The sequence below is a fragment of the Anthonomus grandis genome, chromosome 13 (genome assembly GCF_022605725.1).
Source record: "Anthonomus grandis grandis chromosome 13, icAntGran1.3, whole genome shotgun sequence".
Classification (NCBI taxonomy): domain Eukaryota; kingdom Metazoa; phylum Arthropoda; class Insecta; order Coleoptera; family Curculionidae; genus Anthonomus; species Anthonomus grandis.
In genome coordinates this window covers 19,321,499-19,345,835 of record NC_065558.1, presented here as the reverse complement: position 1 = coordinate 19,345,835, position 24,337 = coordinate 19,321,499, and the positions used below count along the sequence as shown (strand labels likewise).

Genomic DNA, 24,337 nt, shown 5'->3' with positions numbered 1-24,337 from the left:
TCAATGTTTGTACCACACAGTATGAAGTCAGAGTGATGGGAATGGTCCATATTTTATGCTGTACCATAAAACCTAAGCCAATAAATTTTTGTGGCACACATGTGGTGCCATGTGGCAGTTAACGTGTTAATAGTATTTTGTCTTTATTATTCTCTATCTACCACCTGCCTATAGACTCAATTTTGCTTTCTACAATCTATCTTGCTAAATATTTTTCAGGTCGTTATGTTAGAATAGTAATTCTCTTATACAGTGGCTCAGAATATGTGGGCAATCGCCCAGATTTGGATTCCTTGCAAGACAGTAAAAAGTGGATGTTGTAAGCTCTTAAAGCATGCTCCTGAAAATCATGTTTTCGTAAATAACTTCTAAAATACATTGTATAATTTCACAAAATGTTAGTAGGTTGATCAGTGGAAAAGCCTCCTTAAAATAAACCTATTAGAAACATATCTGGATAATTTTGCTTTCCAGTTTTTACACCCTGTACAATAAAAGAAAAAAAACATGTTTTTTAGATAGTATGAACCTTACTCTTAGTCAAATGAATGGTTTTCAATTTATTATACATTGAGAAATACATTGATCATTTAAATTATTAATAATAATATTATTTTATTATTATAATTGTAAATCAAGTTTCAATTATAGACCCATAAGCCTTTTGAGTTGTATCCCCAAAGAGATTGAAAGCCTAGTCTGTGATTTTCTGCCCACCAGTCTAAAGGCTGTCTTATCGATCAACAGATTTCTTACTTTACTTACCTTTATTGACTTCCTGCTGAAATGGTGGAAGAAAGTTGCCATATATATGCCCTTTATACAGATTTCTCCAAAGCATTTGATTGAGTTGAATGCTTGAGTCAACCATGCAGTGTAGAAGTCCCACAGGGCTCAGTTTTGGCCTCATTCTTTCTTAGTTTATATCAATACAGAGTAAAACTCAGCAAAGTGTGTTGCTCTACATAAACTTGGTAATGTGAACAAAAACACAGACTGAATTAAATTCTTGGGAATTTATGTCAATCTACTACTTAAATGAGAGGTTCATATCGGCCAGGTGGCAAAAAGGCTCAGTATTGGTGTGTATGCCTTAATACAACCAGTTTAATGTGTCTAGTCCTAAAGACAGCTTACTTTGCTTTGTTATACTTTGCTTACTTGTCTGTCTTATCCTATGCTCTATTAATATGGGGAAAAACAGCCCAGGTATCTTGAATCTTTGGTCTTCGAAAAATGGGATATATGGATGATTGCAGATAGACTTTTGTGGAGTTTGGTATATTGGCATTGCCTTCCCAGTATATCTTAGACTGTCTCCCTTTCATTAAAAGGGGACAGAGCTTGTATGAGGCTCACAATAATGTCCACAATTATGACGCCAGATACAAACCCAACCTTATACCTAAATATTTCCTGCTGACAAAGTGGTCAGGTGCCCCCGACTACCAGAGAACTAAATTTTTCGATCATCTTCCTAAGTGAGTATAAGAGCTATGCCTTTAAATAAATTTAAATGTACTGTAAAATCTTTTCTTACATCAAGTGCCTTTTATAGTACAGATCAGTTCCTAAAGAATGTGATAAGTGTTGAAGTTGGCAGTGTTGAATTGGTTTTTGTTCTTTTGTTGTAAAAGTATACTCTGTATAGCTTTTTCACTGTTTCACTAATTTTTAACCTGTTATGTATATTTATGTTTAAGCAGTTCATATTTTACAATTGTATGATGGCATTATTCTACCAAGTCTTTGCTAATCATCGATTGTCGCAATTTGTTTCTTATATTTATTTAATTGATTTCTTTTATAAATAATACTAATTATTGTTCTCTTCATTTCAACTAGAATTTTATATATTAATAATTATGAAACTATATGTGAATAACTTGCCTAGTGTGGCGAAATATGGCTCTGGAATAGCATCTGCTGAGACAATTTTGTGGCATCAAAAAAATCCATTTATTACATTCTTAAAGCAGATGATAAATGTTGACCCAAAAAATGTAAATCTTTGGTGTGGTGCTTCTAAGTTGCTCTTTAATATTTAAAATTTTTAAAGACTGGCATATTAAATTTAAGGGTAATATTCAGTAAAATAAATAAATAAAGCCTTTATTTCATACGACCAATACAATAAATTGCATGGAAAACGACAGAAGAGAAAAAAGACATACTTATCAGCATTATACACATGTCTTTTCAATTTAAAACATTTAGAGTAGACAATACAAGAAATTGAAATTAAAAATTTGACTGAGAGAATTTTTGGGCTCTTTATTATAGACTAGCTGGCTGAGATTTCAGTCTAATTGTTGATATGCTGAAACAACTATGAAAAGTTGGCCACCATAGAACCAAGCAAGCACTCATTTTATTTTATTAGTTGAATCTGACCTTAGGTATAAGATCTGTTCTGAGGCTCATGTTCAATACTCCATAACTGTTTAAAACCCTATTAGTTGCAGAAATGAGCAGTGTCACATATACGGGGTGATTTTCAACCTATGCGCATAAACTTGGGAAATGGTAGATGAAGTTCAATAATGAGAAAAAAATGTAGTAAAATATTTTTGGTTTCCGAAATAAAGTTAAACAAATGTCAACAGAACGTGTATCAGACGAACTTATTTTGTTTATTAATAACTGATAGTAAACAAGTCATAATGTTTGGAATTTGTTGTTTGGAATCTTTAGCAGTACTTAGTTTGTTGGTGGCTGTGATTGTTTTCGATCGTTATTTTCACACGAATAAAATAAAAGCGTCAAATGTAATGGCGCACATTTTTACAAACGAAGAACTTGTCGACATGGTTTTGGTTTACGGAGAAACGCATCAGAATTCAGTGGCAGCAGCTGATCTGTATGCCCAAAGATTTCCCCGAAGATATCACCCGAGACGTGGGGCTTTCTTACCTGTTATTCAGCGGGGTAGAGAAACTTGCGGCCGCGGCCTGGACAAGATGGAGGAGCTATTAGACCTAGGCACATTCTAAATCTGGAGGAGGATATTTTAGAAGTTATCGAAAAACAACCTGGAATTAGCACTAGGACAATTGCAGCGCGATTTGGAATATCGCAATCTACAAGTTGGCAAATTTTAAGGCACGAGTTGCTGTACCCGTTTCATGTGCAGAGGGTATAAGCCCTACTTCCAAGAGATTTGCCGCTTCGAGTACACTTTTGTGAGTGGTTTTTACATCACCAGCACTTAAGCCCAAACTTTACCATGAACATTTTAGTTACGGATGAGGCAAATTTTATGCGCAAATGAATTTTCAACTTTCATAACACTCATTACTGGGCTTTGGAAAATCCGCATATTACACGGAGAACATACTTTCAACAACGTTTTTCTGTAAATATATGGGCTGGAATTCTGAACGGGATGCTCATCGGAGCTTTCATTCTGGAAAATCGTTTGACTGGTCCTCGGTATTTAGAATTTTGCGCAACAATTTACCAGTGCTCCTTGAAAATGTGAATCTCAACGTTAGGCAGAACATGTGGTTTCTTCATGATGGTGCTCCACCACATTTTTCACGACCAGTGCGACAACATTTAGATCGTGTGTTTCCCGGACGATGGATAGGCCGTGATGGTCCAGTTGGTTGGCCCCCTCGCTCGCCTGACCTTAATCCATTAGACTTTTATTTGTGGGGTCATATGAAAACAATGGTGTATGTAAACGAAGTTGATACTGAGCTACAACATCGCATAAACGCTGCCAGTGACGCAATTCGCCTACGGCCTGGTTTGGCCCGTGCATGTATGTCTTCATGGATGAAAATAATGGAAATAACTTCGAACAGTTGCTTTAAATTAGTTTAAATTAAACACTTTAAAAAATACAAGTTTTTTATTTAAAAAAATATAGATATCTCCAAAACTAAAAATATTTTACTACATTTTTTTTTTCATTATGACTCATCAGCTATCATTTCCCAAGTTTATGCGCATAGGTTGAAAATCACCCTGAATACATATCTACAACCTGGGGATAGGTTCTAGAGATTCATGTCATCCATCTATGTCAGAGGTAAAATTCAGCCTTTGGTATGCATTGTCATTAAGAAGAGTTTGTAAAAGGTATAAGTCCATAATGTTTGCAATTACTGCTAATTGTGCCTGAAGCTAACCTAATTTATTTATTCCTCGCTCTGCTTTAACAAAGAAATCTGTTATTTTCAATTTTGTTGACTAAGAATTTACACTTAGGCAGTGGTAAATGATTTGAGGTAACCAGGCTGGATTACTGGAGGTTCAGTTCGAGATTGTGTTCTATTTACTGAATCATTTTAATTTTTTTAATGTATATTTAGAGATATTTTTAAGATTTTTTTAAGACCGTTTGTTTACCTATTATTTAAGTCGACGGAAATGTTACTTCACCCTGTAGTGAGCAAGGCTGAAAAAGCTATAGAGAACAAGGAAATGTCACTTGCTAATTCCTTTGACGTGGAAGAAGCATTTCATAAGGCGAAAACAGATGCTTTATGAAATGGATTTTCTCTCTTATTGCCATCTTTCATCAGGTAACATTTTACAAGCCTTCAAAAATATCAGTTTTGCCATAAGGAAAGGGTCTTTGGCCAAGTTGGTACTATTGGCTACTATATAGCCTTACAATCAAAATGGACAACACAATGGCTTGTAAGAGGTAAAATAATTAAATAATGAATGGCTTCTCAGTAAAAGATAATTTTAATTAAAATCATTCTCGGTTTCAAAGAATATAAATTCAGATTTTTTTCTTAATCCACGGTATCCTCTATTAGAATTAAAAATTAAATTTTCATAACTTACCTAGAATTTATGAATTTAAATAAATAATTGTTATAAATAATTTGGTACATTATGGTACATTCTTAAAGATATATTAACACATATACGTAAATACGTACAGTTTCATTTATTATCTTTTGGTGCCTCATCATGGTTTCTCCAGTTTTTAATATATGTTTTGGTTGTAGGTTGTAGAACCTATAGAGACATTAAATAATATTGATCAGGTCAAAGATGAAAAAGCTCTTTATTTATATGGAAAAGGCTTTTAAATGTTGTTGACTAAGAATTGTATTACTGAGGTTTAGTACTATCTAAACATGGATACTGTAAACCTGTTTATAGTATTAGTAAAGTTGTGACAACAACTGAATATAATAATAAAGATACTTTTTGAATATTAATTTAATAATTTCTTTAAAAATATTTTCAGATAATACTAATAATTTTATAAGTTAGTTTTTAACAATGGCCAGTACCTCGGTGCAAACCATGCCAACTCCGGAGATCCTTAGGACTGAACAAGAAAAACCAGACACTGACTCTGATTCGTCTCCTTCTGAAGATTCAACTGAGATTGATGAGCAACAATCCAAGAAAACAAAGACTTCTGACATTAAAAGTAATGACATCATCAAGGTGAAATTGAAAAACGAAAAGTCTAAAGCAACTTATCAGAGGTGTAACATATGCAAGCAATCTTTAGAGAATGTACCACTGTACAATGGGCATCCGAATAATTCAAGTGAAGAATTTGTTGCTCTTACTGATGAGAAACTTTCAGTTTTTAATGGCAATGAAGCTGGATTTAATGATGAGGATGATTTTCCTACTCATAAGGTCTAGTATATTAATTTATTTTTTAAAGTTACTAAATTTCTTATTTCAGATCACTCACTTTAGTGTATATGATGACAAAGGGCATTTATGTGCCTTTGATGCTGGCTTAATAGAAAGAGATGTTTTGCTTAGATTTTCTGGATATATTAAGAAAATTGATGATGAAGATCCTAGCATTGAAAATGGCATTCCAGCGCATGACTTAGGGCCTATAGTAGAATGGTACGGATATTTAATGATATTCATTGGAGTTAATATTTTTTCCCTTTATGTATAAAGGGTGTTACAGAATAAGATACGGATCCTTTAGGGTGTTAATCCTTAGGTGATTTTAAGAAGAAAAGTTCAAATGTCCTAAACCCCTTAAAGCCACAAAAGTAGGGTCCAAGAAAAAAAAAGTTCTGAACCCACTAGTCAAAGGCTTTTAGTTATTATCACGTCACCTGCAGTTAGTTTTTTGTAGATGTCATTTTTATGTCAAAAGTGACGAAAATGTCACGCGGTCTAATAGTGCGCGGAAGTAACTTTTTTAATCATACGCGCCAACGCGGTCTATTCCTCGGTCCGCACAGCAATTTTGCGCAATCCTAACAAGTCAGCACTTGGAGTCTGCTGTCTTTCTAATTACATTTCAATTAATAAACGTTTCAGACGGAATAGGTGGTTTTTGTTGATATTTTTGTTTGTACTTTGCGTTTCTATAATGTCCAGGAAACGTGCTTTGACGCAAAAAGAGTTACAAGACGAAATGGATCGAATTATGGAAAACATGTCAGATGAATCTTCTCAATCAGAGGATAATGGTAAGAGAAACTTATCTTTATTCCGTAAATTGTGTATAGTCGTGCTGTTTTTTTTGTTTTTTTATTGTGGTGGGTAGATTAGGTTATTATGATGTAGGCATATATTTTATACCTATATTTTTAGCATTGTTTACAAATCAATTTAATGTGTAAAACATGTTTTAAATTTGAGCTAGTAAACCTAAACTGAGTTAACTTCTGAAAATAACTGGACTGCTAAGGTGTATAACCTTTTATGGATTTTTTTTTAGGCGATAGTGTCGCAGATAGTAACTATGAACCCAGTGATGATGACACATCTGGAAGTTCCAATATAAATTCTACCAGCTCCCCCGTGCCTGCTCAATACACAAACAACAGTGACGATGAATTATCTGGTAATACTGGTACAAATTCTCCATTGCCAGGAAGTAGTTCTGCCTCCGTGCCTACGCAAAACACAGATACAGATAACGGTTTAGCTGATAACGCTGTCTCAGATAATATGATATGGAGAATTCCAACAGGTAAACAACCAGTTTTATTATCCTTTACAAAACATACTGGCACTGAACCCCATCTTGCTGAGCTTCTGTGCGAAGAACCTCTTGAAATGTTCTTCTTTTCACTGGTTGATGATCCTATTTTCCAATACATTGCTGACCAAACGAATCTTTATGCCACACAAGTTATTACAAGTGAGGCAGATGTAAGTAGTAAATTTAGGTTACATAACTGGTTACCCACAAATAAAAATGAAATCAAGAAAGTTTTTGGCTTGCCCTCCTATTTGGGTATTGTAAAAATGCCCAATATACAAGCCTATTGGAGCCGAGAAGATATATATAAAAATTCTATGGCTCCCAAAATTATGATACGTAATAGATTTGAGCTGTTACTACGTATGTTGCACTTTGCAGATAATTAGGATAATCCAGCAAATGACAGACTCCATAAGATTCAACCTTTGATTGACAAAATAGTTACAAATTTTAAATTATCATCTTCCGAAACTTGCTGCATTGATGAGTCTCTTATTCCATTTAGGGGGAGATTGATAATGCGACAATACATAAAAAACAAACGCCATAAGTATGGAATAAAAGTATTTAAGTTGTGCAACAAAGGAGGTTATACCTACAACTTTAAAATTTATGCAGGAAAAAACTTAGGCCAAGGTCGTACTACTCCTACATCTGTAGTTATGAGTCTTTTTGAACCCATATTAGATTCAGGCCGTACTCTCGTAACAGATAGCTGGTATACAAGTATAGATTTGGCAAAAAGACTGATGGATAGACAAACATATTTGATAGGGACATTGCGAAAAAATAGACGAGGCCTTCCAAAAGATCTGGTAAACAAAAAACTTAAATCTGGAGAAATAGTTGCTTTCGAAAACCAGGATGGTGTCACAGTAATTTCATGGAATGATAAACGTAACGTTTTAGTTCTTTCTACAAAACATAGCAACACAACAGTAGACACGACAAACCGTATACAAAAAACTGTAAAGAAGCCTGAAGCCATTGCAGCATATAATGCAGGAAAGTCATCGGTCGATATACCTGATAAAATGACAGCTTATCAGACGCCTTTACGTATAGAACCTTTAAGTGGTACCGTAAGTTAGGCGTGGATATTATCCTGAATACTGCGATGGTCAATGCATGGATTATGTATAAGGAAAGTGTGGATGCCACAATTCCCTTACTTCAGTTTCGAAAAGCTGTTACATATAAGTTATGTGAAGCGCAAGATCCTTTAGAGCAACCGGATGCAGAGATTACTACAAAAAGAAAACGCCAAAAACACGAAATGAGCAAAAGTGACTATAGGAAACGAAGACCTTGCAGTAAATGCTATGAAAAACTAAGAACCGAAAAAGGATGGAAAGAGGCACGAAAACTCACTAGAGTACGTTTTTATTGTAAAGGTTGCGATGGTGAACCGTTTTTCTGCTTGGACTGCTTCAATAAAGTTCATAGATATGAAAATCCATAGATAGGATTTTTTTTTATTACGTTTGTTCATACATTATTATGTAAACTACTGGTTTTTGTTTAAGATTATTTCAAAAATAAACAATATATTATGTAAAATATCCTTATTTCTCTAACCTACCATATTTAGAAATAAAATATGCAAAATAATAAAAATCATCTCGAGTTCGGCATATTTTTAAAAAACTAATATGTTCCAACTATCGTCAGACGCCAACTCGGTCTATTACCAGCCCTAAACCAATGTAAAAAAAAAGAGTTGGCGAAGGAGGATTGAATATATAGCTCGGTCCTATAGACCGCATTGGCGAGGGTGGCAAAATTTCTTTTCGGTGTTATAGACCATGGTGGCGAATAAAACTAATTCGTTTTTGGTCTTATAAACCGAGTTGGCAGCGAACGTGTTAAGGTTTAACCAGTGGCGTCCGTACAGGAATGAAGACTAAATTTAAAAAGAACAAAATGTACGCTACTGCTTTTCCGAAAAATAAAAACTATTTTTATGATTCCCATTCATTTTAGAGCAAATTTGATTTCTTGACTTTTTTTGTCCGGCATGCGATTACCGCGGAAAAAAAACATTTTGATGCATGGTCAATTTATTAGTAAAAAAAAATTATTTATTTTCTAAACGTATGTAAAAACATAAATATATTAACATCATTTTACCATTACAGTATAACAACTTTAACTCCAGAAGTCTAGTGGAATTCATACAGGGTCTTCTAAAGTTAGTTCTAAGGGTGACAACTTTCAACATACCATAGCTCAAAAGTCAAGGTGTTTAGGACATAGCTTTATTTGAACTTTTCTTCTTAATATTACCTAAGGATTAACACCGTTAAGGAGCAGCATCTTATTCTGTAGCACCCCATATATTTTTCATGATATTCTGACAATGGTAGTTTTGTATGTTTTTATTTATTAATATAAATAACGTACATTCAAGGTGGACTGCTGGCTTTGATGGTGGAGAAAAGCTTCCAATAGCTTTTACCACCCAATTTGCAGAGTACTACCTGATGGATCCCTCACCTGAATATGCATCAATTTATCACAGAATACGGCAAAAAATCAAATTAGTAAAAGTGGTAATAGAATTTTTACTTGACAGATATATGGAGAACCCAAACTATGAGGACTTGGCCCAGCATATTGAAAGTATGGGTGAATACGAGTCTGTTGAGGATATGTTAATTCAAAATGCCCAGTTTGTTTGTGATCAGGTAGAAATGTGCCAAGACAATCCTATTTTTAAAAATTTTAAAACTGTGTTTTTTAGGTTATATCTGTTGACAGTAATTCACAGGATGAAGAAAAACCTCTTATATCATTGCCTTGTATGAGATCTCTTGTAAAATTGGCCGGAGTAACTTTTAAACAGAGAAAAAAAGTGTTGAAACTTGAGAGCAAAGTAAGCTTCATAATACTAAATCCAACAATTTCTTTTTCACCTTTTGTCTTGCTTATATAGGGTGTTAAAGTTAAACGTCCTCTCTGGACCAAAGCTGTGACTACCAGCTTTGTACACGAATTTTTCGAAAAGATATTCCCTGACCAAATGGACAATAACAATGAAAAAAAAGCCCCAAAGAAGATGAAATGTGGTATCTGTGAGGCATGTCAGTCTCCCGATTGTGGACAATGTAATTTCTGCAAAGATATGCTTAAATTCGGGGGTTCTGGTAGAATGAAACAAAGTTGCAAACAAAGAAAGTAAGAAAAATTGGGAAATAATGATATTTGAAAACATGAATTGTCTCCTTTTTTTAGATGCCCCAATATGGCAATTGCTAACGCCGAATTGTCAGACAATGAAGAAGAAATAGACGAAAAAATTTCAACAACCAAAATAAAGCATTGTTCAAAGAAAATTGTCCATAAAGACATCAAATGGATTACGAAGTCAGAAAGTAAATACAAGCATTACGAGACCTATTCTTCTGTTGACATTGGTATTAACAAATTGTGAAATATAATTAATGAAGCTTTAATAATTGTTTTCCAGATGGTATTCAAATTAACACAGGTGATTTCGTCACCTTGAAGTCTGAAAACCCTACAGAACCTTTATGGGTGGCTAAAGTGATATACATGTACGACAACTTACCACAAAAGTTCTCATTCCATGGCCTTTTATTCTGTAGAGGCAGTGATACAATATTGACTGGAACTGCTGACCCTAGAGAAGTATTTTTAGTTGATGATTGCGACGACTTACCTTTAGGAAGTATTATTAGGAAAGCTACGGTAAGATTAATTTTTATTACAATTAAAAGATCTTCAAGCAAAGTTTCTTTTATAAAGGGTTGGTTTATTATGTTTTTGTTTCCTTTAAATTCCAGTTCAACGAAAAATTCTTTCAAAAGAAGTTTCTTTTTCAGTTTTACATGGTATTTAAATAAATAACTCAACTTGGTGGTGTAAACAATAAGGTGATGTGATAAGGGTGTCTAATGTGATACCCCCTGGTAAAAAGATATAGGTTTAATTAGAAAAAATTGCCCTATGTAAACATTTTAAGACACAATCTAGTAATTTAGAAGATTTAAAAAGAAGAATCATAGCTGCATGTAGTGAAATCCAGGCAGAAGTTTTTCAAAATGTTAGAAAGGAGTTTGAGAGCAGACTTTTTGTTTGGAAAAGAATGGGCAACATTTTGAACATTTTATAAATTAAGTTACATATACGAATATTTTTAAATATTAACAACAAAAGCAAACACGAACAAAATTTATTTTCCAAAGAATGCACAGACAAGTTACGACCTGTCTCCGACAATCTTTTTCTGCCGTCTATCATTACTCACTCGAAATACGAACGTTGAACGACGCGGAGACTTTTTAAAAAACAATTTTATTTCTTAAAATACAAATTGACAGTATAACGTGCAGCAACAGAAACAATGAGATAAAGCGACTTAAAATCTAAGGTTTGTATAAGGCAAAAAGTACTGATGTAGCCAACCCCGCAAGTGGGTAGATTTGTACTGGAGAGTCAGCTCTTCTTAGGCATATAACTCCTCCCTCCTTAAGAGGCAAACATAATGGAGTGTGTTTGCTCTTCTGGCTCTTCAGGGTTGGAAGTGGCAGGTCCAGGTTTTGGCTTCTGACATCTTGGAAGCAGCTTCTTCTGGGCAACCAGTAGTAAAGTTATGATTATAATAATAACAATAATCAGGGTACTGTTGATTATTAAGTCTGGATCGGTGAAACGTCGTCAATGGGACGTAGCTGGTTCGCTAGGCTCCTGAGTTCATATAACTCTTGTATGTTGACTTGACTTAGGTTGGGCAACTTGTAAGGTCTGGATACTTGAGGTTTGTAGTCCTGGATTTCTGGTAGTACCAAAGGTTTCCCTTTTACTAGTTTAACATCGTTGGAATATGTTTTTCCATCAAGCTTTATTCCGCAGTTTGCAGGAACTTGGATAAGGGTTGGTTCTTTCGGAGTTATATATTGGTCGGTCGTACATTTGATAAGGACTTGTGTGTTTTTGGTTGGGATGATTAGGAATTGTCCTTGGGTAACTTGTTCAGCTAGGGGTTAAACCAGATGGGTTTGCAAGGGTGTGCAACTTGTTGGTGGACGTTTTTCCAACAACTCAATAGTGCAACTATCCTGAGGGTAAAAGTTCTCTAGGCAGTAGAATGTTTTCTTGATTTCTGGGCACAAGCTGTCTTCAAATTGGATGTCGACTTCTTCTTGTGCCAGGTAGGGGTATTTTGGAATAATGATGGAATTGTTTTGTATGATAGGAAGTAGGTGGTGGAAAGTGGCTTGTTTAAGTTTTAATATAGGGACATGAATTGCGAAAATTATTTTATTACTTGAAAAACTTACTTGTGTTCCAAGGAATTGAGAGTACGAAAGAATGTTCTTAAAATTTGGCAAAGCTCTAGGATCGTAAATAGTTTCCAAGTATTCCATCATTTCTCTGATTTCGTTTACCGAAATTACAGAATTGTGTACAGCATTAAGCTTTGCGAAGGTGATGGCGTTTTCTAGATTATCCAAAAAGTTTATTAAGTTTTGGCAATCTAAATTGATTTGAGGAATTACACCTTCGAAAGAAATATAAAGATACGTATTATTTATTTCATTTTCTATATACATTTGTAGCATGTTGATCCCTTTTTCTAACTTAATTAATTAATAACTGCTTATTTATAAGACTAGATATTGTGGAATTATAGTTATCAATAAGTTTCTTTGACAATGACATTTGCGAGTTTACCGTCTTGACTAAATTGTCTTTATCTTTTTGCAAACTTATCATCGCGTCAGTATAGTATTTTTCATCGTCGGCATCAAGGATGCCAAATAGCCATTTGTTTATTTTCCCTACTATGTTGAGCAGACCTCTTTTAGTCCTGTCTGTGGGTTCAAGATTTAACAATTTACTTTGAGTAATATTAATTAAATACTCGGTTCTGAGTATTAAGCCATGGGTTAGGCCAATAAAATTTAAAGGATGAGTCGATTTTCCTTTAGAGGTTTGAGCCTTTAATTTGTTAAAATACACTTGTATAGTATTTAGTTGTTGTTTTAGCAAGTGTGTGTCAATAAAATGGAGAAAGGTGTGTTTAGTGTAAATTATCTTAGATGGTCCTAATGAAATAGGAAGAATGGGGTTTTTGATAGGGGTTAGTTTAACGTCGTCGCTGTATGTCAGTTGAAGTACCTGCGTTATCAGTAGTGTCAGTATTGGAAAGATCTTCAGGTCCATTTTTATCCTGTAAAGATTGATTTTGTTTAATTTTTGGCCTTCGTGCGAAGTTTTTATGGTAAGTTCCCGAGTTAGTTTTTAACTTTATCGAGGACTGATCTTTTATTATAGTCTTCCTGAATTTAGGAAGGGCTTTACTTCGTAACTTAGTTCTAATATAAGCGGGTTTAGACACGTCGAATTTAGGGGGTTCTTCACGACTTTCATTTCTTTTAGATATGATCCTTTCTTTAATAGCTTGGTTGTTTTCTATTTTATCGTAAATCTTTTGACATTTTTCTTTATGATTTAGAACATATGTGGTCGTTAAGATCGAAAGGATTAGTATCATTTATGTGACCTTTGATGATTTCGAAAGGGGTAAATTTGGTTACGCTATGAATGGAATGATTGTAACCTAGGATAGCACGTTTCATAAGTTGCTCAGTTGTGGGGCGATTTTGTTCCTCTTTAAGACAACGATAACCTTCGATTATGGAAGAATGAAATCGTTCCACAGGAGAGTTAGAGTTGCTATTTTTAGCAGTAGTATAATGCAATTCTATTTTATATAATTGACAAAAGTCTTCGAAATCCTTGTTTTTGAATTCGGTTCCACGATCCCATGTGATTTTAAGAGGTAAACCATGGTGGGAGATGAAGTTTAGGAAACATTCTATGATGCTTGGGCCTGTTAGGCTTTTAAGATGATAAGCTTGTCCATATCTAGAAAAAGCGTCGATTACTGTCAAGAATGATTCGTTATCGATTTTGAACGAGCCGATGTGAATTTGTTGGAACGGTTTCGAGGTAGAAGGGGTCAGATTGAATTTTATGGCGGGTGGTTTCCTGTCATATTTATTCTTTTGACATATCTCGCAAAGATTAATATATTGTTCGTTATCTTCAACCATTTTGGGCCAATAAAATCTAGCAGTTAGAGCACATTTCATTTCTGAAATTCCTCTATGGCAAGTCTTAGTAGTGTGATAGAGTCTAAGTTTTTCTTGCTGATCGTCTTGAGTTTCGATATCTTCTAGGAATATCGTACTTTGAACAAACTTAAAGGAGGAGTTTACAAAAAGTTCTTGTATGGTTCTTGTAAAGGTTTGAGTTTCCGTTCGAAAATAGAATGCGTATAAACGTTTTGGCTCAACAAATTCTTTTAAGAATCGAATTATATTGGGAATTAGGTTATTTCTAGGGATGACTACTAGAATCCTGGTATTTTGAAATACCTGTGAGATTTGGCATTTGAGTGATTCTATATCACCTTTGGTAATGAGAACTTGGTTTTTATACCCGTTGAGTATTCTTTCAGTAAGTGGAAAATTAAAAATTGGGTTTTCAAGAGATGTATGTACAGTCTCTAAGTCTGAATTGTCCAATTCGGGAATTGGGGAGAATTGTCGCGATTGGGTCAAATCTTCGATAGTTCCTCTTGGTGAAACTCGAGTGTCTTGTAATATTTTTATTTTACTCGTCTTTTTAGTGCCAAGGTTGGATGCTAGTTTATCGTCGTCAAGTGTAGGTAGGTCGTTTGATGCTCGTAAAAATCGGTTTATTGTTTCGTCTATATCGCCATGTTCGTTTGCAACAAAGGAGGTCTCTAGGGCATTCAAATCTATGGGTTTTTTAGTTTCTGGATTCCTTGAGAGAGCGTCGGCACCTTGGTTTTATTTTTGATATTTAATGAAATAATCAAACTCTTCGAGTTTGAGTCGCCATCGAACTAATCGACTATTTGGTTCTTTAAGGGAGTAAACCCACACTAGGGGTTTATGATCACATAGTATGGTGAATTTATGACCGAATAAATATGGTCGAAAGTATTTACAACCAAAGACTATGGCTAAAAGCTCTTTCTCGATGGTGGAATAATTTATTTCCGCTGGGTTTAAAGTGAGGGAAGCATAACTAATTGGGTGTCCATTTTGAGACAATATGGCACCAATGGCGTAATTCGAAGCATCTGTTGTAAGTTCAAATGGTTTTGTAAAGTCAGGGTAGGCTAATACCGGCTCTGAAATTAAAAGGGATTTTCAAAGTTTGAAACAATCGATAAATTCTTTATTGTGGATTACTTTTTCGTTTTTCTTCAAAAATTGGGTAAGGGGTTTTGTAATTTTTGCAAAGTTTTTAATAAACTTGCGGCAATACCCAAGTAGGCCTAGAAATTGTTTAATTTCTTTTGGAGTTCGAGGGATTGGAAAGTTTTGGATTGCTGAAATCTTTCTGGGGTTAGGTTTAATTCCTTGAGGTGTCACAACATGACCTAGGAATTCAACTTCTTTTCTGAGGAACTCACATTTATCGATTTGGATTTTTAACTTGGCTTCTCTTAATTTAGAAAACACAAGTTTGAGGTTTTAAAGATGCTTTTGTAAGTTTGTACTGAAAATGATGATGTCGTCCATGTATACCATGCATACTTTATTTTGAAGATCTTTTAGAACTTCGTCCATTACACGTTGGAAATTACTAGGGGCATTTTTAAGGCCGAAGGGCATCCTAGGATATTCGTAGTGCCCGTTATCTACAGAAAAAGCGGTTTTTTGGATTAAATTCTGTGCCATTTCAATCTGATGAAACCCGCTGGCTAAATCAAGGGTGGAAAAGTATTGTGAACGTCCTAGTTTGTCAAGTATGTCAGTGATATTAGGGATTGGATAACGGTCGTCTATTGTCTTTTCATTGATTTTACGGTAATCAATGACAACACGCCATTTTTGTTGTTTGGATGCGTCTAATTTCTTAGGCACAATCCATATAGGGGAATTCCATGGACTAGTAGAAGGTCGAATTATTCCTTTCTCGAGCATATCATTTATTTGGGATCTTATTTCATCCTTGTGGACAAAGGGATATCTGTATGATTTAGTGTGTACAGGGACCTCGTCGCTAGTTTTTATTTCATGCTTTACTTTGGACGTAAAGGAAAGTTCGTCTCCTGGTTTATAGAATATATCTTTAAATTCGGTGCATAAATTAATTATAGCAAGCGCTTTTTCAGAGTTAATATGCTTTAAACGAATAAGATTTTTTATATCGTTATTGCATGGTGAATTTTGAAAAAATTCATTCGTATGAGAAAAATTCGAAAGTGTCTGATTCAAAAGATTCGACATTAATTGGTCTGTTTAAAGTTGCATTAATAATCTTATCTGTGTTGTTTATTATTTTAACGGTTGCATGACCATTTTTTGCACAGCTAAGTGTCTGTGGGATAAAGAGCTGATCAAAGTACATCGAAGGTACTAATATTTCGCCTTCATATACAGAAACAGGTAGACTTTTTAATGTGCGTTCGTGAGGGTTCAAAGATAAGGTGATGTTAACGTCCTCGGGTCGTCGACACTTAAATGGTATTGTTGTTTCGCTGTTACAAGTATTTGGTTATTAAAGTCAATGTTTAGGTTTGTTTTCAGTAAATCTGTGAGCCCGATTACTCCGTCAAAATAATCATGGAAATCAGAAAGTATAAAATTTATTCTATAGTCGATTCCATAAAAAAAATCCTGGTGATTTAATTCCTGGAATGTGAAGTTGGGTTTTACATTTGGATTTGTTTGGAAATAGTTGCGATTTCCATACTGTGGGGGTGGTCTGAAACTTCTCATAGAAGGATTTCTAGAAGTGGTGGACATTGGTTCCGGTTTTGGTAAATCCCGCGGATTTATTTGACCGGGTTTGAAGACATTCTTTGGTTTTCCAAAAACTTGACTGTGAAATATTTTTGGGGTGGTAACTGCCTTGGGGGTGGCATGTTAACAGGGCCAGTTGGAAATTGGGAAGTTTGCATTTGTGGTGTGAAAGAGTTATGTTGATTAGGGAACTGTGGTGTTTGATAGTACTGTTGTTGATTGGGTTGTGAATTAAAGGAGTTATTGTAATTTTGTCTTGTTGGCTGAGGGTTACTCGGGGGATTACTATTCCTAAAGTTATTATATACATTATTATTAGTGTTATTATTTTTGAAACTTATTTGTTTCGAAACTGCCATAAAGCCTTTCAAAATTTTCGAACTCTTTAGTATAGGCCATGGCGTCTTCAAGACTGGCGGGTCTTTTTAGATGCATATTATTTTTTTGAACGCCTGTACAGCCTGCAATAAAAGTGTTTAGGGCAGTTTTTTCGTAATGTTTAATGTGGCATAGTTTTTCATTAGTACTATAGCTAGAATCATTACCTATTTTTTGAGCAATATCGCTTCTTAAAAGTTGAAGCCTGTTACCAAAACTTAACAAATGTTCATTTTTGAAAGGTCTGGTTCTAACTAACTCTTGAGTTAGACAACCCAGATCTCTACGGTCTGAAAAGCATTGTATTAAAGCATCACGTAAAGTAAACCAATCAGTTATTTCGGCGCGGTTACCGACTAAACTTTTAGCTTTATTAATTAATTTTTCTTGTATACATTCGAATATATGTTTATTTAATTCCTCGTCGTTCAGGTTCCTATAACTATCAATAAAGCTTTCGCACCTACTAATAAATTTATTAAGCTTATTGTAATCACCATCGTAAGGCTTAATATTGCTTAATTTAGATCTGAAAAGATCCCAATTTACTTTGGGGTAGCGGATGGTGGAGTCATTTCAATAAGTTTTTCTATTAAAGATAAATCACTGAGCGAAGTATTTAGTTCTTCTATATCGTTCATAAGAATGATAAAATGTTCTAAAACTAAATGCGATTCATGCGCTTGAGATTAAAATTAAATGCGATCAATTCGCTGGAACTATCAACTAAAATTGCATTCAATATGATGGAAATAAAATCTATATGCGTTTAATTCGCGAAATATCCCTATAAATTCCTTAAACAGAGGATTTATAGAGGTGAAAGGAAAAGGCACTTACTGCGTGACTTCTTCTTCCCGTGATCTCTTGAATCTGCCTACAGGTGTCAAGTGTCGCTGGTTCTTCTGGATTGCACTATAAGTGTTGGAAACACTCCTAGAAGTCTTTGTTTTTCGGCACGATTTCCGTACGGTACGAAAGTTTTGTAGACCGAATTTCCTGACGACTAGGGCACAATCCTACCGACTGCGCCAAATACGAACGTTGAACGACACGGAGACTTTTTAAAAAACAATTTTATTTCTTAAAATACAAATTGACAGTATAACGTGCAGCAACAGAAACAATAAGATAAAGCGACTTAAAATCTAAGGTTTATATAAGGCAAAAAGTACTGATGTAGCCAACCCCGCAAGTGGGTAGATTTACACTGGAGAGTCAGCTCTTCTTAGGCATATAACTCTCGCTATTATCGAGAACTCTAAAATATATTACCTTACTTCGGTTTTTAACAAAACAATGTAAGAAATATAAACATTGATGCCTAACGGAATTTACTTAATAAGTGTAAAATAATGATATACTGAGTATACAGATAATAGTAAGTAATATATAATTGTTAATATGTATAATAATTATTAATAACTGAATGAAGTACTATTACTACGTATCAATAAATAATTAATAGGAGATACTTATACATACGAATATGCTTAATAAATAATATATAACAATAACCTAAACTATAGATATATTAATGTTATAACAGTAATGTATATATTCATATCTACAATCGTAACATTACCTTTTATTACTTTTTTATGTTATATTTCATTACAATAGTTATTACTTAAAAAAATTAATATTTTTACGGTTTTAATTTGTTTCTTATAAAGTATTAACAAAAAGATAAAGTATGTCGTATCTTTGAAAAGGTAATTAAAAGACCTTTAAAATGAGGTAATACTCGACCCCCTTTCCATTTAAGATTTTATAAACTAACCTAAAAAATGTCCCTCTCAAAAATAAATTTGACGTGTTTTTGGACATTTTTAAATTTTATACAGGGGCAGAAATATAGAGGGTCCTTTCAAATTGACACCCTGTATAAATCAAATAAGAGAAAAAGTTTTAACATAACATACCGTGTCGAGAATGAAATAAAGAGTTTTGATTAGTGGTGAAACTGTTTTGTGATTTGAGTATCACACCAAAAGTTCCAACCAAAAGACTATAATTGAAGTAGCAATATTATAATGAAAATTATAAATATAATTATAAAAAAATATTAGCTATGAAATAATTTATCAAAAAGCCTAAGCATCGTAATAAATCAGCAATACTGAACTATAAAGTAGTTTAGCCAAGTTGTTATAGGGTAAAACCCATTTAATGGTGGTACGTTTTATAGGTTAAATACCATCCAACCCCAGAAAATTGGGCTGAATTAGGCGGAACCACAAACTCAAGTGCTCAATTAGATGATGACGGAGAAAACTTCTTTTTTTCTAAAAGATATGAAAGTGATATAAGCAGGTTTATTGAAATCAAGGATAGTGAATTAAATGATGAAGGGTGTATATCGTGCAGGTAGAAATAATGAACATATACAAATAATTATTTATTTACCGATATTTTCTTAGGAGAAAGTTGTTAGAAAAGAAATTGACATGTCCATATTTTGATGATTCAGAAAATGCAATTTTTTGGAATAATCAAGCCTATAGGATTGGTAGTGGAGTCTTACTAGAACCAGAGGTTTATCAATTTTTAAAAATTAAGACTGAATCATATGATCTGGTAATGTAGTTATAAAGCGGAATTAATAACTTTTTTGTGAAAAAATATATTCTTTTAGAGAAGTGACGTTGATGAAACTCTTTATCCCGAGTACTATAGGAAAAAGGCAGATAATGTAAGAGGTTCCAATATTGATACTCCTAAACCTTTTCTGATCGGAATCATCGAGGAAATAATTAGTAGCAAAAAGGATTTAAAAATAACTACAAGGCTATTTTGCAGGCCTGAAGAAACCGGGAATATTTTTCTGACAAACAGAACTGACCTTACTTTAATATATTACACAGAGAAAGGTAAATAAAAATATATACAAAATCAATAAATCAATTTTATTACTGTTTCTTTAGTTATAACAACAACATTTTCTAACGTGGCGGGAAAATGTTATATCAGCTTCGCCGAAAATTTGGTGTCGCCGTCGCAATGGTCAATAAACGGCCCACTTCGGTTTTATTTCGAAGAAAAATTCGACTTGGAGAAGAGGGAGTTCTGCGAAGTTCCTTCTAGCGGTAGGAGAATCGGTAGTATAGGAAAAGGTACCAACTAAAATAAGTTTACATTAAGACGTTTTAACTGGATTTGTTTTTTAGGAGGAAAAACAAAAAGTAAAGTGGCCTCTCAAAAAACCACAGAACAACCCCCTGACTGGATTAAACTTGATAAGCCCCTCAAAGCTATGGATGTCTTTGCAGGATGTGGGGGCTTATCGGAGGGATTGCATCAAAGTGGAATTTGTGATACTAAATGGGCTGTAAGTATTTTTTGAAACATATGTTTTTGGCAATACGATTAGTAAATTTGTTGATTTCAGGTAGAATTTGACTTGGCAGCTGCTCAAGCTTTCAGACTAAACTATCCGGAAGCCAAGGTATTTTCAGAAGATTGCAACGGCTTATTAAAGGAGATTTTAGAAGGTACCATTCATTTTTTTTTCATTGATATTTGCCCGGCTGAAATAAGACCTATAGCGTTGATTGAATATTTGGGAAGATACGCAACCTTATGGGCTAAAGCGTGACCGCAAATATGCGTGAAAAATAGATGGCGATTCTCTCCAGTATGCGCGAAAATAATTTCGTCCGTCGCTTCTCATTAGTAATCGGCCGATCATCCGAGTCGTGTGGGAGAGTTTTTGCACAGGTTCGTGTTTGCCGTATTGCAATTTGGTAGTTGTTAAAAATTTTTCTTGGATATCATAATCACAAATAGATAGATATATGTAAATGTGTTTAGTTTGTGAGACGATGGCTCCTTTAGGCAAAATTAATCAGTGTGCGTATATTAATTAAGACTTTGATTTATAACAACCTAATATGGGAATCTCAAAATCTTATTAGAAAATCTTTAAAAAAATCTAATTATAAACCTCACAGAAAATTATCTATTTTACCTACAAAAATCAATCCGAACTCTTAAAAATACTGTCTCTTCATGTCTATGAGAGCCATTTTCTCTTTTTTTTTTTTACTTTAAGAAAATTTTAAATCAATATATTATGTTTATGGTCTTTAGTGTTTTAAGTATTTTCAATAATTGTTTTCATGATGAAATTCATTCATGAAAAAGATAAAAATAAAGCCTAAAAAGCCTTTAAAGTTATTGAGAAACTGGTTATAGTACGAATGGTAGCTTTCCTAATAAAAAAAATAACATATTAAATGAATGTCGAGTAATGTTTTCATTCCTGGAGAGATTATATTTGAGCTTGAAGAAGGTCACTTTGCTGCAGCGGAATTCTGCGACTTCTCTAAAGACTTTGACTGTGTCAACCATGGAAATTGCTCGATAAGCTTTCTAGATATGGGTTTAGGGGAGTTGCTCTAGAATGGTTAAAATTTTGTTTTGTTAGACAGAAAAAAGTTTGTTTGGCCAAATGGCAGTTTGTCTGAACTTTGTGTAGTAAGCAGGGTTCGTTTCTCGGTCCTATTTTATTTCTATTGTATATAAATGACCTGGCGTTTCTCCAGATAAGAGGATTCTTCACTATTTTTGCAGATGACACCACTATCTTATGGGCAGACAATAATAAAAGCACATTAACAAAAACAATTTCTACAGATTTATTAATGATTAAACAGTGATTTGATGCTAATTTGTTGTCTTTAAACATAGATAAGACTAAATTGTTAAGTTTTTATGTTCAGAGCAGTTCATGATTCACAAGAAAGAATTGGAAGTGAATAATTTTAACAGATTTCTTCGAATTGTTATCGATCATAAACGTAAGTTTTATGGAGATATGTCAGGAGGCAAAAACTGGCTAGACGATGTTATGCTGTTAGAGTGGTTTTAAATGAACTGAGATTGATATCTGCAAAAACGGTCTATTTTTTTTTGTCAAAAGTTGGAACTTACTTTCATACAAAAATACCTACAGTATAGAATAACATTTTGGAGTTGCATTAGTAAACGGCTTTTTGACTCGATGTTTGTTTTTAAAAAACGAGCCATTAAATATATGTGTCATAAATCTCCACAGGACATGCAGACCCCTATTTAAAGATACTTTCCTTATGTTGCTTGTTTATTGTTGAGTCTGCTTGCCTAATATATAAAAAATATAAATTGTATCTTCAAAATAATGGCTCCTTAAAACGTTATAATCTCAGAAAAGAATACAATATTCCAATGCCCATCCCGAAAATTGAACTAAGAATTCTCTTATTTACTTGAGCATAAAAATTTTTAATCATTTTCCAAATGTCATAAAAGTCTCTAGAAGTTCTCCTCGCTTTAAAAAGTTCTTAACGAAACTTCTTAAAAGCAAGTATTTTTATAGCATTAGAATTTTTTTAAGATAGTTAGGAACAGGCCAATCGTATATAATTAGTTTTTAGTAAAGATGTAAAGGTTAGAATTTGTGATGTTACTCTAAAAAATTTTTAAGTCGTCTTGCTTTGAAATTGAAAATACATTTTGTGTTTATACTAGTATGTTGAACCGACTATTGTGTATTGTTTTTAAATTATGTGTTAGTAATATGTCGATTAATGTGCCTATTTTATATCATAGAAGTACCATGTCAACAAGTAGGTACCATGTATTTATGAATAAAGTATGTTTTGAATTTTTTGAAATTCGAAATTGTATTTAAAAGAGAGAGAGGTATATAATATTTAATAGGGATGATTCCAACTACTCACTAGAAATTACCTCGTTGAAAAAGTAATTCTTGTTGTAAAAGGGTTATTCAAAACTGCAAGTGGCCAACATGGAGTCGACAAGAAGAAAAAAAGTTGATTATGACTCTCTAAAGAAGGATTTAAGAGTTATTAAACGTCGTATTTAAAAGTTAAAGATGTTAACTTGTAAATGAGAGAAAGCGTTTACAACAATGTATAAATGATTTTATTTTATATTTTCAAATAACGCCAGAAAAAAATAAAAAAACCATTTTGCCAAATTTCACCTTTTTCCTGAATATTAGGAAGTATTTGGCATTTTTCCAATTTTTAGATTGCATTTATTCAATCATTGCATTTATATTGCGCAACTTTCGCCTAATTAAACCATTTATTGCTCATCCTTATTTTGGACATCCTGTATAACCGCGATGAGACCCTTCATACTGTTAAACAAAATATTTGTTTTTTTTTCTTATTAACTTTTTCTAGTTTTAAGAATTAGTAATTAAGTGTTTCCCTGTATTGCAAATTAAAGTGTGGCCTATTTTCGATATTTTATAGTGTTGTTACACCCTTATTCAAAACATTTCAACCCTTATTCAAACATTCATACATTACTTAACCACCACATTTATCTATAACTATCTTTATAGTTATTTATGCGAGATCACAGCGCATTTAAATATCGGCAATAACAAAATAAATAAAAGCGCTGTTATCATCATCGCCCTTGTCTTAAAAAAATAACAAAACGGCCGGGCGGCCAAAGATTCCCGCGTCGTTAAACTGCAAATGGTCAATATAGCGCCGACAAAGAAAAACAAAGTTGATGATGGCTCTTTAAAGACAGAACGTCGTATTTTAAATTTAAAGGTGTCATCGTATAGGCGAGAAAAAGTGGTCACAATAATTTATTTATTTAATAAATACTTTTGTCATATATTTTGAAATAACGCCAGAAAAAAATAAAATGATTTTGCCAAATTTCAGTTTTTTGCAAAATTTAGGAAGTATTTAGATTTTATTATAAAAGGACACTATATTGCTCAACTTTCCTCTAATTATTCCACCTCTATTGACGTCCTGTATAACCGTGATGCGGGGTCTTTAAACAAAATGTTTTTTTTTTTTGTTACTAGGTATCTTTTTATAGTTTTAAGTATAGTTGTAACAACTGGTAATTGAGAATTTTCCTGTGTCGCTTAAAACTTAAAATGTGGCCTATTTTCTATTTCTATTTCTATTAACATCCTCACTCACAACCCCTTACTTTACAGATGTCACTACGCTGCACATTTTTCAGATATGGAATCACATGACAAAATGGGTTACTTTTTACAAAAAATTATTGATCAAGAAGTTATATTATGATCGGTATTAAGTCTTATGAATTATTTCAATTATTCTTTATAATATTTACGTGAAACCTACTTATATCTTAAAATTTGTTCCACATATTTTTTGTATATTAGTTTTATTATAGTTATTTTAATAGT

The 24,337-nt window shown here is 33.4% G+C and overlaps 3 protein-coding genes across 3 annotated transcripts in view; 2 read left to right on the top strand and 1 right to left on the bottom strand.

Annotated features, from left to right (window-relative positions):
- LOC126744148 (DNA (cytosine-5)-methyltransferase 1-like) overlaps positions 1-24,337 on the top strand; it is a 51,342-nt gene that overhangs the window by 4,253 nt on the left and 22,752 nt on the right. The window contains 12 exon segments of the mRNA XM_050451505.1: positions 5,216-5,622; positions 5,672-5,844; positions 9,357-9,633; positions 9,690-10,123; positions 10,181-10,362; positions 10,416-10,657; positions 19,328-19,506; positions 19,560-19,716; positions 19,775-20,009; positions 20,064-20,252; positions 20,307-20,467; positions 20,528-20,630. Coding sequence (XP_050307462.1) covers positions 5,251-5,622; positions 5,672-5,844; positions 9,357-9,633; positions 9,690-10,123; positions 10,181-10,362; positions 10,416-10,657; positions 19,328-19,506; positions 19,560-19,716; positions 19,775-20,009; positions 20,064-20,252; positions 20,307-20,467; positions 20,528-20,630 — 2,704 coding nt within the window. The 5' untranslated portion in view covers positions 5,216-5,250.
- The window catches only part of LOC126744151 (GPALPP motifs-containing protein 1), a 55,868-nt gene that overhangs the window by 16,772 nt on the left and 14,759 nt on the right, over positions 1-24,337 (bottom strand). The gene's annotated exons all lie outside the window — the stretch shown is intronic.
- LOC126744153 (piggyBac transposable element-derived protein 4-like) lies at positions 6,124-8,699 on the top strand. The gene is made up of 2 exons (XM_050451513.1): positions 6,124-6,425; positions 6,677-8,699. The coding sequence occupies exons 1-2, from the start codon at positions 6,326-6,328 to the stop codon at positions 7,330-7,332; spliced, it is 756 nt and encodes a 251-aa protein (XP_050307470.1). The 5' UTR covers positions 6,124-6,325; the 3' UTR covers positions 7,333-8,699.

What these genes read in the sequence shown, in the direction of transcription:
- LOC126744153 (XM_050451513.1), top strand. Translation starts at nt 6,326, where the DNA reads ATGTCCAGGAAACGTGCTTTGACGCAAAAAGAGTTACAAGACGAAATG. An exon ending in TTCTCAATCAGAGGATAATG is followed by an intron (nt 6,426 to 6,676) that starts GTAAGAGAAACT and finishes ATTTTTTTTTAG; the next exon opens with GCGATAGTGTCGCAGATAGT.